The sequence below is a fragment of the Anopheles darlingi genome, chromosome 3, assembly GCF_943734745.1.
Source record: "Anopheles darlingi chromosome 3, idAnoDarlMG_H_01, whole genome shotgun sequence".
NCBI lineage: Eukaryota > Metazoa > Arthropoda > Insecta > Diptera > Culicidae > Anopheles > Anopheles darlingi.
Window position 1 is genome coordinate 48,647,042 of NC_064875.1, and position 11,942 is coordinate 48,658,983.

At 49.5% G+C, this 11,942-nt stretch overlaps 2 protein-coding genes across 7 annotated transcripts in view; one reads left to right on the plus strand and one right to left on the minus strand.

The window, feature by feature from the left end:
* Positions 1-930, plus strand: part of LOC125956538 (uncharacterized) — a 4,612-nt gene extending 3,682 nt beyond the window's left edge. For all 3 annotated transcript variants that reach the window (XM_049688529.1, XM_049688530.1, XM_049688531.1), the window contains exons 7-8: positions 1-90; positions 182-930. The exon at positions 1-90 is cut by the window's left edge and continues 559 nt beyond it. In XM_049688529.1, coding sequence (XP_049544486.1) covers positions 1-90; positions 182-857 — 766 coding nt within the window. In that variant the 3' untranslated portion in view covers positions 858-930. The remainder of the gene's footprint in view (positions 91-181) is intronic.
* A 16-nt stretch (positions 931-946) lies between these two features.
* LOC125956543 (uncharacterized) lies at positions 947-11,682 on the minus strand. 4 transcript variants are annotated; one of them, XM_049688541.1, is made up of 6 exons: positions 11,523-11,682; positions 10,326-10,539; positions 6,039-6,351; positions 3,871-4,507; positions 3,485-3,809; positions 947-3,405 (listed from the first exon to the last, which is right to left on the minus strand). In XM_049688541.1, exons 3-6 carry the CDS (start codon positions 6,334-6,336, stop codon positions 2,179-2,181), a joined length of 2,487 nt encoding a protein of 828 aa, XP_049544498.1. In that variant the 5' UTR covers positions 6,337-6,351; positions 10,326-10,539; positions 11,523-11,682; the 3' UTR covers positions 947-2,178. The 4 variants fall into 4 exon arrangements, with proteins under 4 accessions (XP_049544498.1, XP_049544497.1, XP_049544499.1 ...); XM_049688540.1 differs by lacking the exon at positions 11,523-11,682 and adding an exon at positions 10,791-11,320; XM_049688542.1 differs by lacking the exon at positions 11,523-11,682 and having other exon boundaries at positions 3,871-4,153; positions 10,326-11,320.
* Positions 11,683-11,942: the final 260 nt, after the last annotated feature.

Here is an 11,942-nt window from a genome sequence, read left to right on the forward strand (position 1 = left end):
TACCATAAACTCCTTGGACCTTAATCAACTGCAAGAGATCGACAGTTACATGTTAGCTTATGGGCGCATCAATGCAACCGAAAGTGGACCGTAAGTACCGCAGAGATGCGCAGGTCCTAGAGCAGGCCTAAGCGACAATCAACCGGCGTAGTAATAGGGTTCATTTCTTTCTCTTTTCTAGCTCGCCTGGAAGTAGCCAGGAAACGATCGGTTCCAATCGCACCTCCCTGACTCAGCTTACTCTGTCCGCTTCTACATCCGCCCGTAGCTCCTGCCTCTGTCACAACAGCAACCGATCTTTTCATCAACTTCAAGGTACCACCAGCAACGCTTCCAGCTCTTCCACCGCCGCGCTCAGCTACGAGATGCTCGGTAAACATTGTCCCCTTTGCCGTGGATATGCTCGGTCGCAACCACTAGCGGCCACACATCAGACTCAGCCCGTTGCTACCTTTACCCGTACTGCAGCCTACTGCTCGATCTGCAGTGGACGTATTGTGCTGATGCCCGGTACTACTATTTCACAGCAGCATGTACGTTTGCAACAGCAACCGGATCAAAGTAGGGCCGATCAGACGCTAGGAACTACGCCACCGGTTCAGGTGTGTACGTGCTTCGGCAGGTATCCGTCACAGGGTAACATCACGCGAACGACATCCTCCGTTGGGACGTTGCTTGCAACGCGCACCTACTCGATGGATCGGTTAGATGATGGTGACTTCGCAGGAACCGGCTATAGCAGCGATCGACGTAGTGCTGTTCGCAGCTCCAGTGGTGCCGTATCACGGTTCGATGTTTACTCCAGCACACTCCAGCAGCATAGATCCACACAGGAACGACGACGGCATGAGGTGTGAAGATCCATTAGTTATCATCATAACTTAATCGCTTAAAATGTAACCGTTAAAGTATCGTAAAATGAATAAAGGAATCGCGCAGATTATTTATGTAGCGTATTTGTATTTTGATTCTCGCACTAAATCCAATAACCGTAAATAACAAAAATGGTAAAATAGTAATTCATCTGGTTCGATCCGATCCCAAAAACCTGCCTAGCCGGTTTCCGGCCGGATCCTTCTCTGGGTTGGCTAAACTAGTGATCCGTTTCTTGTATATTTTCAACTATTCGCTGGTTCAACTAGAAGAAGTTAGCGCGATAGAGAGATAGAGTTAGAGAGAAAAACATTGATAAGCACATAGCGGGGGTTTACTATTTACAGAGCTTCTAGTTCACGGGAACTTATCTTCAGTCCACCGCTCCATTCCATTCTTGTGCTTGGTGTGTAGTTTTGTACGCACTAAAAGCGCATCATCACCTTTCCTACTTTCTATTTTGCCTACGGATACTGGTTTCGGTTCAATACCTTTCATGCTACTAGTAGTACTAGTTCCCGGACATCGAGACCGCTAATACATTCATCTAACTGCCCTCCCCCTTTCGCGTACTATGCACTAATTCATTACAAAAACAAAACATCCTTCTTCCAACGTCGAAAGCATGTTTTTGGTCCACGCTAAGTTAAGCCTACGCATCAATTTAATATCCTCCTGGCACACGCTCATGGTAACGTGGCGGTGGATTTGTAATCCATCGCCACCATTCCGTACCACGTGCGTCCTAAAGTAAATAGTATCTTTGGATCTAATCGTTGTTTTTCTTTTACTAATAACCATACCGAACTGCCCGGAACGAGCTTCATCTTCATACGTTTCTTACATGGCGCACACACTAAACTAAGATCACACTACCTGTGGTGGCTCTTTTGTGGCCATCCTCCTGCTGGCTAAACTACCACAATTCGTTGGCACTGATGCGACGATATGGTTACTGCTTCCTCTCGAGTACTGTTCCGCCACTAACATCCACTCCGTTCGGTGTCACATTTCGCAAGGAACGTTCATTGTTTGTTTCTCGTTTCAGCGAGAGTTTCTGGTCAACCGTCGCAAAGCTAGTAAGAAGGAAAGGGATTCGACTATGTCCTCAAGTTTTGTTTGCATGGAATGTAAGGTGTAAGGGTTATTCACGCACCAACAGCATAACAGTATTAGGCCGTACCAAAGGAGAGGGATGATAAACACAGGATATTAAAGATCTTGCTCCCGCTCCGCCTCGTTAGGACCTTGTGTCGTTATTGTCTCCCATACCGTCGGATTAACGCTGCCTTGCGCACCACAACGCTAAAACAACTTCACTCGCTGGCAGTAGCAGTATTTGCGCAAATAGTCCACGTGCATACATTCGCTCTGGCTGGCGTACTCGTTCAGCCGACTGATCGAGCCCGTTATCTCGAACACGTCGCGGTTCAAATGGTGGCGTACGGTCGACTCGAACTTACCACCGCCCGGTTTTCCCTCGAATATCAACAGATAGTCATCGTACGGCAGCTTCCCCTTCGGTTGCCGGGCCATTTTCGCTAGCGTGATTGCACCGAGCTCAAGCTTGGCACAGGCATAGTTACTCGCCGTACTATTTCGATGCTCTTCCAGATCCCGGTTCACGTAATCGAAGACGTACGCGAGCGCACGCCTCACCATCACCGAGTGTTTGTCGATGGGCTGAAAGTTGGCGCAGGTACACCAGTGCGATTCGATGGCCGTCTCTTCGCATGACCGGTTCCACGGAATTTCGTTGAAGATGCTCTGACAGTTGGGACAACTCAACGGACCCGGCAGATCCGAGATGCGTCCCGAGAGCTCTAGTACGTGCTTCAACGTAGCGTGCAGATCGTACGGATTCGTCAACCGATTCCGGTTAATCTTGAGTGCCTGCACGATCTCGGGATGCTCCTCGCGGAACCACTCCGGTAGCCAGATGAAGTTAAACGGTAACCGCTCTTCCAGCCATCCCGTCAGTAGCATCCGTACCGGACCAAACCGTAGCCCATGATCACTGAAGAACACCACCATGCTATTGTTCAGTACGCCGCGCTCCTCCAGCTGATCGAGGTAGTACTTCATCCGCAGATCCATCGACGAAGGATCGCTGATGTCATTGTGGCTGAACGTGTTCGTCCAGAACAGACCAAAGTATGGATCGTTCCTGTACTGCACCGCAAAATCGAGCGCGTACTGATAGATGTAGTCCGCGTAGTTCTGATACCCGAGACAGAACGTTAGCGAGTTTTTGAGCTTCTTCGATAGATTCTTCTCCGCTGCCAGGGCCACCGGACGGAAGTAATGGTCGGTGGGTTGCACCACGAAGCCCTGCTTGTGATAGTTGAACGTGTTGATACCGGCCTCATCCTCGGCATACGCCGTCGCGTACCCACTGTCCGCGAAGTACTTCCACAGGAACGGACACTCCTCGAGCTGACCGACCGACCGGGGATTGCAAACCGAGTAGGCCAGTGAGTTATTGTATCCGGTCAGTATGGCCATCAGATTGGGGTAAGTGTTATCGTCTATCTGTAATGCGGAAAGAGACAAGAAAGCGATATAAGTACTCCACAAATTAGATTCAGAATCAAGCGATCGAAATGCATACCTTATTGTATCCCTTTAGCTCAAACCAACCGGTATTGTAGAGATGCTGCGCCGTATGGGGCATCGCACGGATCAAATTCAGTCTTGATATGCTGTCGATACCGATCATCAGCACACTCAGCGGCCGCTTCTCGACGCGACCATTAAACCGTGCTATCCGCTCCTGGACGCTCGGTACTGGCCGTACTAGCGCGTGTGCATTGGTGTAGATGGCCTTCTTCGATTTGCTGCCCTCCGAAACACCGGCTTTACAGCGCACTAGGAACCCATTCCGGACCGTGGCCGGCAGCAGAAAGGATTGATTGAAGGCAACGCATTCACCAACCCTGTTTCGAGAAAGTAAAATGAATCTCTGCGCGGTTGTCGTGCGTACCAGGGGCTACATACCAGAAGTTCTTGTCCGCCTTATCCTTCGTACCGGACCGCTCGATGCTCTGATAGCAACAGCGCACGTAGCGCATGTAGTGTGGCATGTACGATTCCATCCGTTCCGGGTGAAACCGCACCAGCACCGTATCGTTGTCGAAGTTCTGCTCGATCGTCGTCAGCGGTTTCTTCGGGCTACACGGTACAAACTGTTCCTTGCTAAACAGCCGCATCACATCCTTGGCCAAGGGATTCAGATCCATGATCTGACAACCGGGACCCCACACCAGAAACCCCTTTGGCACTGGTGAGTTCGGACCGATTGTTACATTTCCCGGTCCAATCACGGCAGCAGCAGCGACAGCAGCAGATGACCCACGTGAAGGTGTACCATGTTCCGTGTTCCCATGACCGTTCCCGGTGACGGTGAGGGTTGAGGTATCGGAGGCAATGATGGTAGCAGCAGACCGGGAGGGTGCGTTGTTGGTTTGAGGAACGATTTGGGGAATTATTTGATTGGAATTGGAAGTGAGACGCAGCTCATCTGCTCTCATCATCGCATGTGCAGCTTGGTGCTGGTGGTGATGGTCTTGTTGGTTGTTGTTGGGGGTGGTGGTGGTGGTGGTGGTGGTGGTTGTGCATTTTGTTGCATTTTGATCTTTTTTTTCGGTTCGTTACGTTATTTTTTGGGTTTTTGGCATTTGCGTACACAACGTTACAGTGGGGCGGTTATTCATATTGCAGGTTACGATTATTGATTTAATAAACATTTTGGGAGTTTGGCATAAAACACGGGAAGGGGAAACCAATTGTTTGGACCAAAGGGGGGGAAACAACGGGAAACAAGCATAGAGCGTGTGTGAGTTTCGTGGGCATATTAATCGGGAGTTTAACAAACGCGTAAGAACACATCGAAAAAACAAACGAACGTGAGCCATAAAGAACGTGCAGATTCGCAAATCGCAAATCGAGTCAATGATTAACAGCGATTACAGGATAACAGTCGAAACGTACGATATGTACAGCAGCAGCAGCAGCAGCAGCAGCGATTGCAAATGCGTGATCAATCGATCGATCGAGTTTGGAGATCGAACCGAGTGGGCGTCGTTGGCGCGGTGAACGAGGTAAGTGAACGATTAAACGTAAAATATGAAATGGGAAGATAAACAAGAAAGATAAAAAAGAGAAAAACACATTAACAAACCCGATTGGGTTGGGCTGCTGGCTTATGCTTATTTGGGGCTAACTAGCTACAGTAGCGACGTGTGGTGATGTTTTCTGGCTACAGCATGGCAGCGATCCTAGAGAATCTTAAACCTTAAAACCTTGGAACTGAAAAATAGATGCAAGCGACTAGGATCTAGCGAGAGGAGAGGACAGTTTGCAATCTATGTTACATTCTCGATGAAATTGTTTTGGGGCTTTGGGCTCCCATTTTGTATCAGTGCAGCACAAAGCAATAGTGGCGTAGAATGTGATAAGGCAGACCTCTGCCTAAGGGAATCCCTATGGTACAACTGAAGCAGTGATGGTGCGAGAGCTCACCATTCTCATTCTATTAAGTTTGAACCAAGCATTGTTTGCTGAATTCTATCGGAATTACATTGTCCAATGTGCTGCCTAAGAACGGACGCTGTTGCATTCATTAGCATCTATTGCATTCATTGTTGGCACACAAGTTCTGCCTTGGATCAGGACCGTGCTTCTAACCCTGATTGCGTACCTAGTTGGAACGTATCTTGAATCAATTGTGCGGTGGTCACACTCGTCGTGCGGTGGTGCTGTTTTTAGCAACTGAGCTCGTATCCGTTTCGAGGTAATGCATAAAACATCTGAATGTTTTTGGTGTTGGTTACAGTTTGTGTTACTTATTCTATTCCTCTTCTCGGTTAGATGCTAATGCAAACAAAATCATAATAACAAATTCAGGAAGGTTTTAGGGGGAAGTCTGTTAGATGGCCAAATGTTTTTAGGTCTACGGGAATTGGAAAGTGCAGTCTCAACGATACTTTAAGTAATGTACGCTACGTGATCATGCTGAGGAGTGGTAGACTGTGAGGCGAAGCGATCACCAAAAACACACACACACACAGAATACAAACAGAACACATGCACTAACAACGGACAGGATAGCCGGTGTCGGAACATTCTCGTATCAACCAAAGGATCTTCGACAACGTTGGACTTACCTTTGGGTCCGGGCAGATCGACGTCGTCCGGCGGGATGGTAACGATTATCTGGGGCGTTTCCACCCAGGTGGTGGTCGTGAAGTATAGGTAGAGCGTGAGACAGAACACCATCGCACAGGCGATAACTGGCAGCCGGCCACACTTGTCCGCTGTTTGCAGCAGCAAGGGACGGCCATCGCGCCGATTCTTGGTGCATGTCGGTGCTGGCGATCGATGCTGTTGCTGTAGCTGCTTCTTACCGAGCCCGGTGATCCCGGCGGCCGGTTCGAGCAGCGTCTGTAGCACCGATGATTTCATTTTGCATGCTCATTGCTGTAACAACGAAGAAGCGAATAAAACAGGAATGGATATTAAAATGGAACCCGTTCTAACACTAGTTCGGTAAATCAAGGAAGAAACCCAAGAACCAACGCAATAGACGTACGCACGGCACAGTACAACTTATTTCAATGACGCCACTGGCAAAACTAACCAAAAACAACCGAATCTTCGGCCTCAGGTTCCAATCCGAACAGTCAACCATCCAACGATGCCCCCAAACCGTAGGTAAGAAAGAGACCAGTTCCGAAGCACTTGATCATCAATCTCGTCCCGTATCGGTCCAAAAATCCCCATCCAAACTGCAGCACTTCACATGGCCACGCATCCCTCCCTGTGCGGCTGTTTGGTTTATTTTTTTTTTGTTGTTAATTTTGTTTATTGCCTCCGGCTATCTTCTTCCGAACCGATTAGCCGAACGCCGGCCAACGTGTTCTGAAGGTATGATGTCATAGCAGGTCATGGGAGAAGGTCCAGCGGAGATTCCCCCCCGCAAATGCAACATGTCAGCCGCTTCCTCCAACCTTCGTATCTCCATTTGGTGGCTTTTGAGCGGTGGACAGGTCGAACACGACAGAGAAGAAGTCGAAGGTGATGTTCGCGAATCGCTTGATGAAACTTTGCAGACATTACAATCTGCACACACACACACACACACACACTCGATCGGTGGTTCGCTGGACACATCCATGCCCCTTCACCGAGTGTGCTGCCATGGCGTCCGGCGTGTGCTTCGTGGTTGCCTCCTGTGGTTAGTTTTTTTTGTGGTGTGCTCGTGCTCCCGCAGCACTCCAGCCGCCGTTTCCACGCAATTCGCACGGCATTCAAACGCCAAGGTCAGGTGGAACACTAAACGCGGCGCCAAAGTTGGCATCGGGCTCATCCGGGTGCGCTACACAGCACTTGAAGCTCCGACGCGTTGGCTCCGCGGTTGGATCGTCTGACGAGAGTTGAACTCACGCGTTGAGAAGCGCGCTAATTACTGGCCAGCTTTGATGTGCCGTGGAGTTCGATGAGGCGATGAGATGTACCATTCCCCCACCATTCCATCACAGTCACCTGCGTTCTGATTCGATACGATTGGAGGGTGGCTGAGGGAACAGTCACGACAGTCCGGTCATAGCAAGCCCCGCAAATAAGGAACACAATCGTTCGTACTATTCTGGTCAGTCGGGTAAGAGGGAACTTGCAAACGAACTTCCACCGCGTGTCTAGAGCGGATGAGAGGCTGAACTGGCTAGAGGGCCAGTGCAATCAAGCACCAGCTACTTGCGTTTGCATCCACTTTGGGGAACAATCGTGCGAACGGTGCTCCGGTATGCTCAAGAGGAGGATGTACACTTAGAGAAGCAAATCCGCGCAGTAGCTTGAAATGCATTCGTTCTCTGAGAGCGTCCTCGAAACGCTGGGAATGGGTTGTGGGGCGATTGATGCAATTGGACCATAGCATTTGAATTGAATCCATAAGTGTCCGCAGGGCAGGAAGTGTGCTTTCAATGTTGCACAATGTTGCAGGAAGTCTCCAACATTGTGTTCTCCACTTTTAGATTTCCTTAACGTTTTTGGAATATTTCTAGCAGAACTCAGGATGATTTGGAGTTTCGCTCAATGTCGCTATGATTAATCAAAACAAGCGTCTAGACTGCGCTCTGAAATAGCCATTCAGTATGTTGAGATGTCGTTACAAATCTGAACCCCATTAACCCCAAATTAACCACAATTACTACTCCATGTGGGGCTCTTATTGCATAATTAAAGCGCCACAGCGTTATCTGAGACACAGGGCGTCAAATTTACAGCTGTCTCGTCTCGTCGTCTCGACCAATCGCATAGCACTCTATCGCAAAACCAGTTCAGAGCGGAAAGAGAACGCGTAGGATCGCAGACACAATAACAGTGATCGCCATCCTCTGCTACAAGACTGTCTGCTGCACTGTAGGGGTCTTATCTGTAAGCCAGCGCTTAGCAGATGGCTTCGTACCAGGAACCAGACTATCACAGAAGCTCTTCCGGTCGGATATACTGCTCGGTTAATGTGCTTAGTATACAGTTAAGTAGAATTTGCAAAGAGGCGATGTTGATGTACTATTTGAATGCAATAGAATTTTGAAGGTTTCATCGGTTGTTGACTTGAATATACAACGGCCTTTGTCGTCGTCTATACGATAAATTTTAAAATGTCATATAACATGCAGCTCAGAGGCGTTATCCTGACGGATTGATTAATCGCACACTTTGATCAAAATTCGGGCATCGTTAAAGTCGCTTTAAGCAGATTGGTCAATATAGTGCTTCTGTGTTCCCCGAGAAAAACTTTCCTTTATCCTCTCAAAAGAAATACGCTCCGCTAGTACCCCAGTTGTGTAACGTTCCTTCCACTCATGTGCTTATTTAGGTAACGTAGAGTCCTTAGTGACGCTGTATAAAAATAGAGCAAGAAAAAAATGCTCCATCCATTCATCCACCGGTGCCACGGTTTTATGAATAACTTTCCATTCAAAGAAGGAGCTCATAATCCGCTCGTTATGAGCTTCACCGTGGGGATGCCCACCTCGGTAAGCCTTACATCCAGCGCCATCCAGTAGTTGGCGAATGCAGCGCACAGCACAACCGCACGTTGCTGCAGCTTCAACCGGATGCCGGATGCGGATGGAAGGGAAGTTAGTTTCTTGCTTACTCGCTTCCAGCGGTTCGAATCCTTTCCAAATCTCCTCGCTCTCCTCCTCCCCGTCGTGAGCCCGTCTGTGCCGTCCCGTACCGTGGCCTGACGGGATGCCAAATAGAGTTTGCCAAGAACTAGCTGGTGCTGGTCGCGCTGGTGATGCACGTGGCGGCACAGAGCATCAATAATTCTGTGACCTATTACGAGCTTCCTTCCTTCCTTCGTGCCTGTCTGCCCTCTCGTCACTCGTCAGCAAATGTGGAGCGTGCACCGGTACCATTACCACGGAACCCGACCGTTCTCGAGTTCGGTTCCCTCCAGGGGGAGACCGATTTTCACAATAGTTTGAGTAATTGCTCGTGTTCATCGAACGGCAACGTTAGAGGGTGCCGATGGGATGGTCCAAAAAGCCAATACACGGACGATCCCACACGAGGACACTACATGCTAGACGAATGACGTCAGGCACGGCTATCCTTGGCATTGGTTTGTATAGAGGAAATCACAGGGATACGGACTGGTTGTGGATGTCACTTAGCATGTCCAATACAAAGACTGACCGATGGATTGTTTAACCGTTAGTGGTCAATAGAGCAACAGTATCGGTCAAATGAAAGTGAAACGTGGCACTGGATGAGACCGATAATGAGGTGACACCATCAAAGAGGTCACCGGCCTTGCCCTTATCACCGATTAAGCAGTGTCTAGGGGGTTAGATCTAATTAAATATTTAGAATTTCGTGGACGAAACGCCCAACAGGGAAGGTCAATAAGCTGACGATGAGACACCTTCGGTGTCTATCAAGATCAAGATCACAGACCCTGATGACCGCCACTCGTAGAGACACACCATGCTCCATAGAATCAACTGATGGGGACTATTATGTTGATGAGCTTTTAATTGTTCCACGAGGTGAGCTGAGCGCGTGTAATCGTATGAGCTTTTCGGGTTAATAGCTCTCATCAAGCAGCGGCTCTCGAAACAATGGCTTGATGGGGTTTGTTGCTTTTGAACATTACAAAAACCTTCAGTCGATTCTTATAACCTGTGGCTTCATAAGGAGCAGTATGAGTCATATCACGAATATGTTAAACAGGTTTCTTTTTTAACACATCCAGATAAATCCGTTTTGGCCTGGCGATAGTGACCACGCGCACAGTCATTCGCGTCCTCTTGGTAATTAGCATTGCCTTTTCGGTGTCTCTTTGGAATTACCTAAATTCGACTGATGAAACCCCCACAAATCAATAATGGTCCCTTTAATTTTATGCAAACTTAACTGACTTAACTTTGACCCTTGCTTACCTTGCGAGCTGCTCCCTGGTTGCCTACCGGCTGGAATTCGTTGTCGATGTCGTAACACTGCACTGTTGGGCATATCCCTTCACTGAGCAAAATCTGTCCGAGCCTACTACGTGGCGTGGCGATGATAGGAGCCACACTTTTTAGCACATCGTGCAACACATCGTCAACACTTGTGTTTAACCATGTGGTGTGTGCCGATCGGGCAAGGTTTGAGCTGTGTGGAGTGAGAAGAAGAAGCCGGATTTTTTTTTATTTATTTTCACATCTGGCCCCTCCAACTGGCACTGGCACTGATGGGAGATGGGAGTTTTCGCGTGTAACAACATCTGTTGGTGACAACATTCCGAACGCGGAGGATTCCAACAACATTGGCAACGTGACGTCCACGTTGGCGATGGCCCCCACAAACAAGGCAGGTTGATAGGAAGAAGGCTAAGGGGACAGGGTAACTACATCACGTCTTACTACGATGGTGTGCGTCTTCAAATAATCGCCAAGTTCACTTAACAGATGCTCCGCCTTGCGTTGGCCAGCACCGCGTTTATGCTGATTTAAAAATACATCACTTTTCGCTCTCTTCGAACACACTCTCGAGCGCACATAACGACGACGCTACCGCATTCCGCGAATGCAACGGCGGGCCCTACTACTGCACCACCTTAGAACAACCTTTAAACCCTCGTACTTGCACCGCAAAGTGCACTCAATGTTTAGTTTAGTGCACGATTCCCCCCGATCACAACACCGGGACCGGACGATGGCGGGCACGTTGGCGTCCACTGTGAGAGATGCGTGCGTTCCGAGTAGCACCACTACGATGGCGATGGATGGCGATGGATGTTGGCGCGCCAAAAATTGGCATCATCTCGGCGCTCGGCTCGGTCTCGAGAGAGCGCAAAATGCGATCCGGTTTCGCTCACAACACACCCGGCGGTTTCGCTCCGGTTTCGCTCCGGCTTCGTGTTCGCCGTCGGTGACGAAAGATTCGCGAGAAAATCCCGGACCGATGCGTGTGACGTCAGCACCACCAGGCCGCCACTATCGCCCGCCCACCCTCTTATGGCGTTGCGTAGCACACCACCACTTCTCAGCTGCGGTGCGTTCCGCGGTATCCGTGATATCCTTTGACCCGTCACTGACATTCGATTAACGATTTCTTCGCACTGTGACGAAGATCTGTGACGAATCCTTTCTTACCCTTCTTCTTTGGTGTGTAGCAAGCCTGGTGACGGATTAGGTGGGGCTCGCTTCACAGCAGGGGTGTCCCCGGGGTCGCCAGGACGCCTGGCCTGGCCGTGCTGTGTATCCTTTCTCAAACCCCTTTCGCAGGCGGCGACGATGGCGCCTGATTGCGATACACCACGACCGACGAACCGATGAGAACTGCCCTGCTGCTGCTACTACTGCTACTGGCTACTGGCTGCTGGCTATTGGCCCCCCCAACGAACGGAAACAGGATAGCTGTGGACGACGGTGGAACCGTGCTCGATTCTGCGCATTCGTCTCCGGTGCCCGGTGCGAACGTGTGGAAGGGAAGTGCGAAATCGAAACTATGGGCACTGGGCCGGTCTCGTGGTGGAAAGAATTCGTACCACGATCTCGACATTGGCGACAATC

Coding starts and splice junctions, on each gene's coding strand:
- LOC125956543 (XM_049688541.1), bottom strand. CDS start 6,336: ATGAAATCATCGGTGCTACAGACGCTGCTCGAACCGGCCGCCGGGATC. Junction 3,810..3,870: donor AAGGCGGACAAGAACTTCTG/GTATGTAGCCCC, acceptor TTCTCGAAACAG/GGTTGGTGAATGCGTTGCCT. Junction 3,406..3,484: donor AGCTAAAGGGATACAATAAG/GTATGCATTTCG, acceptor TCCGCATTACAG/ATAGACGATAACACTTACCC.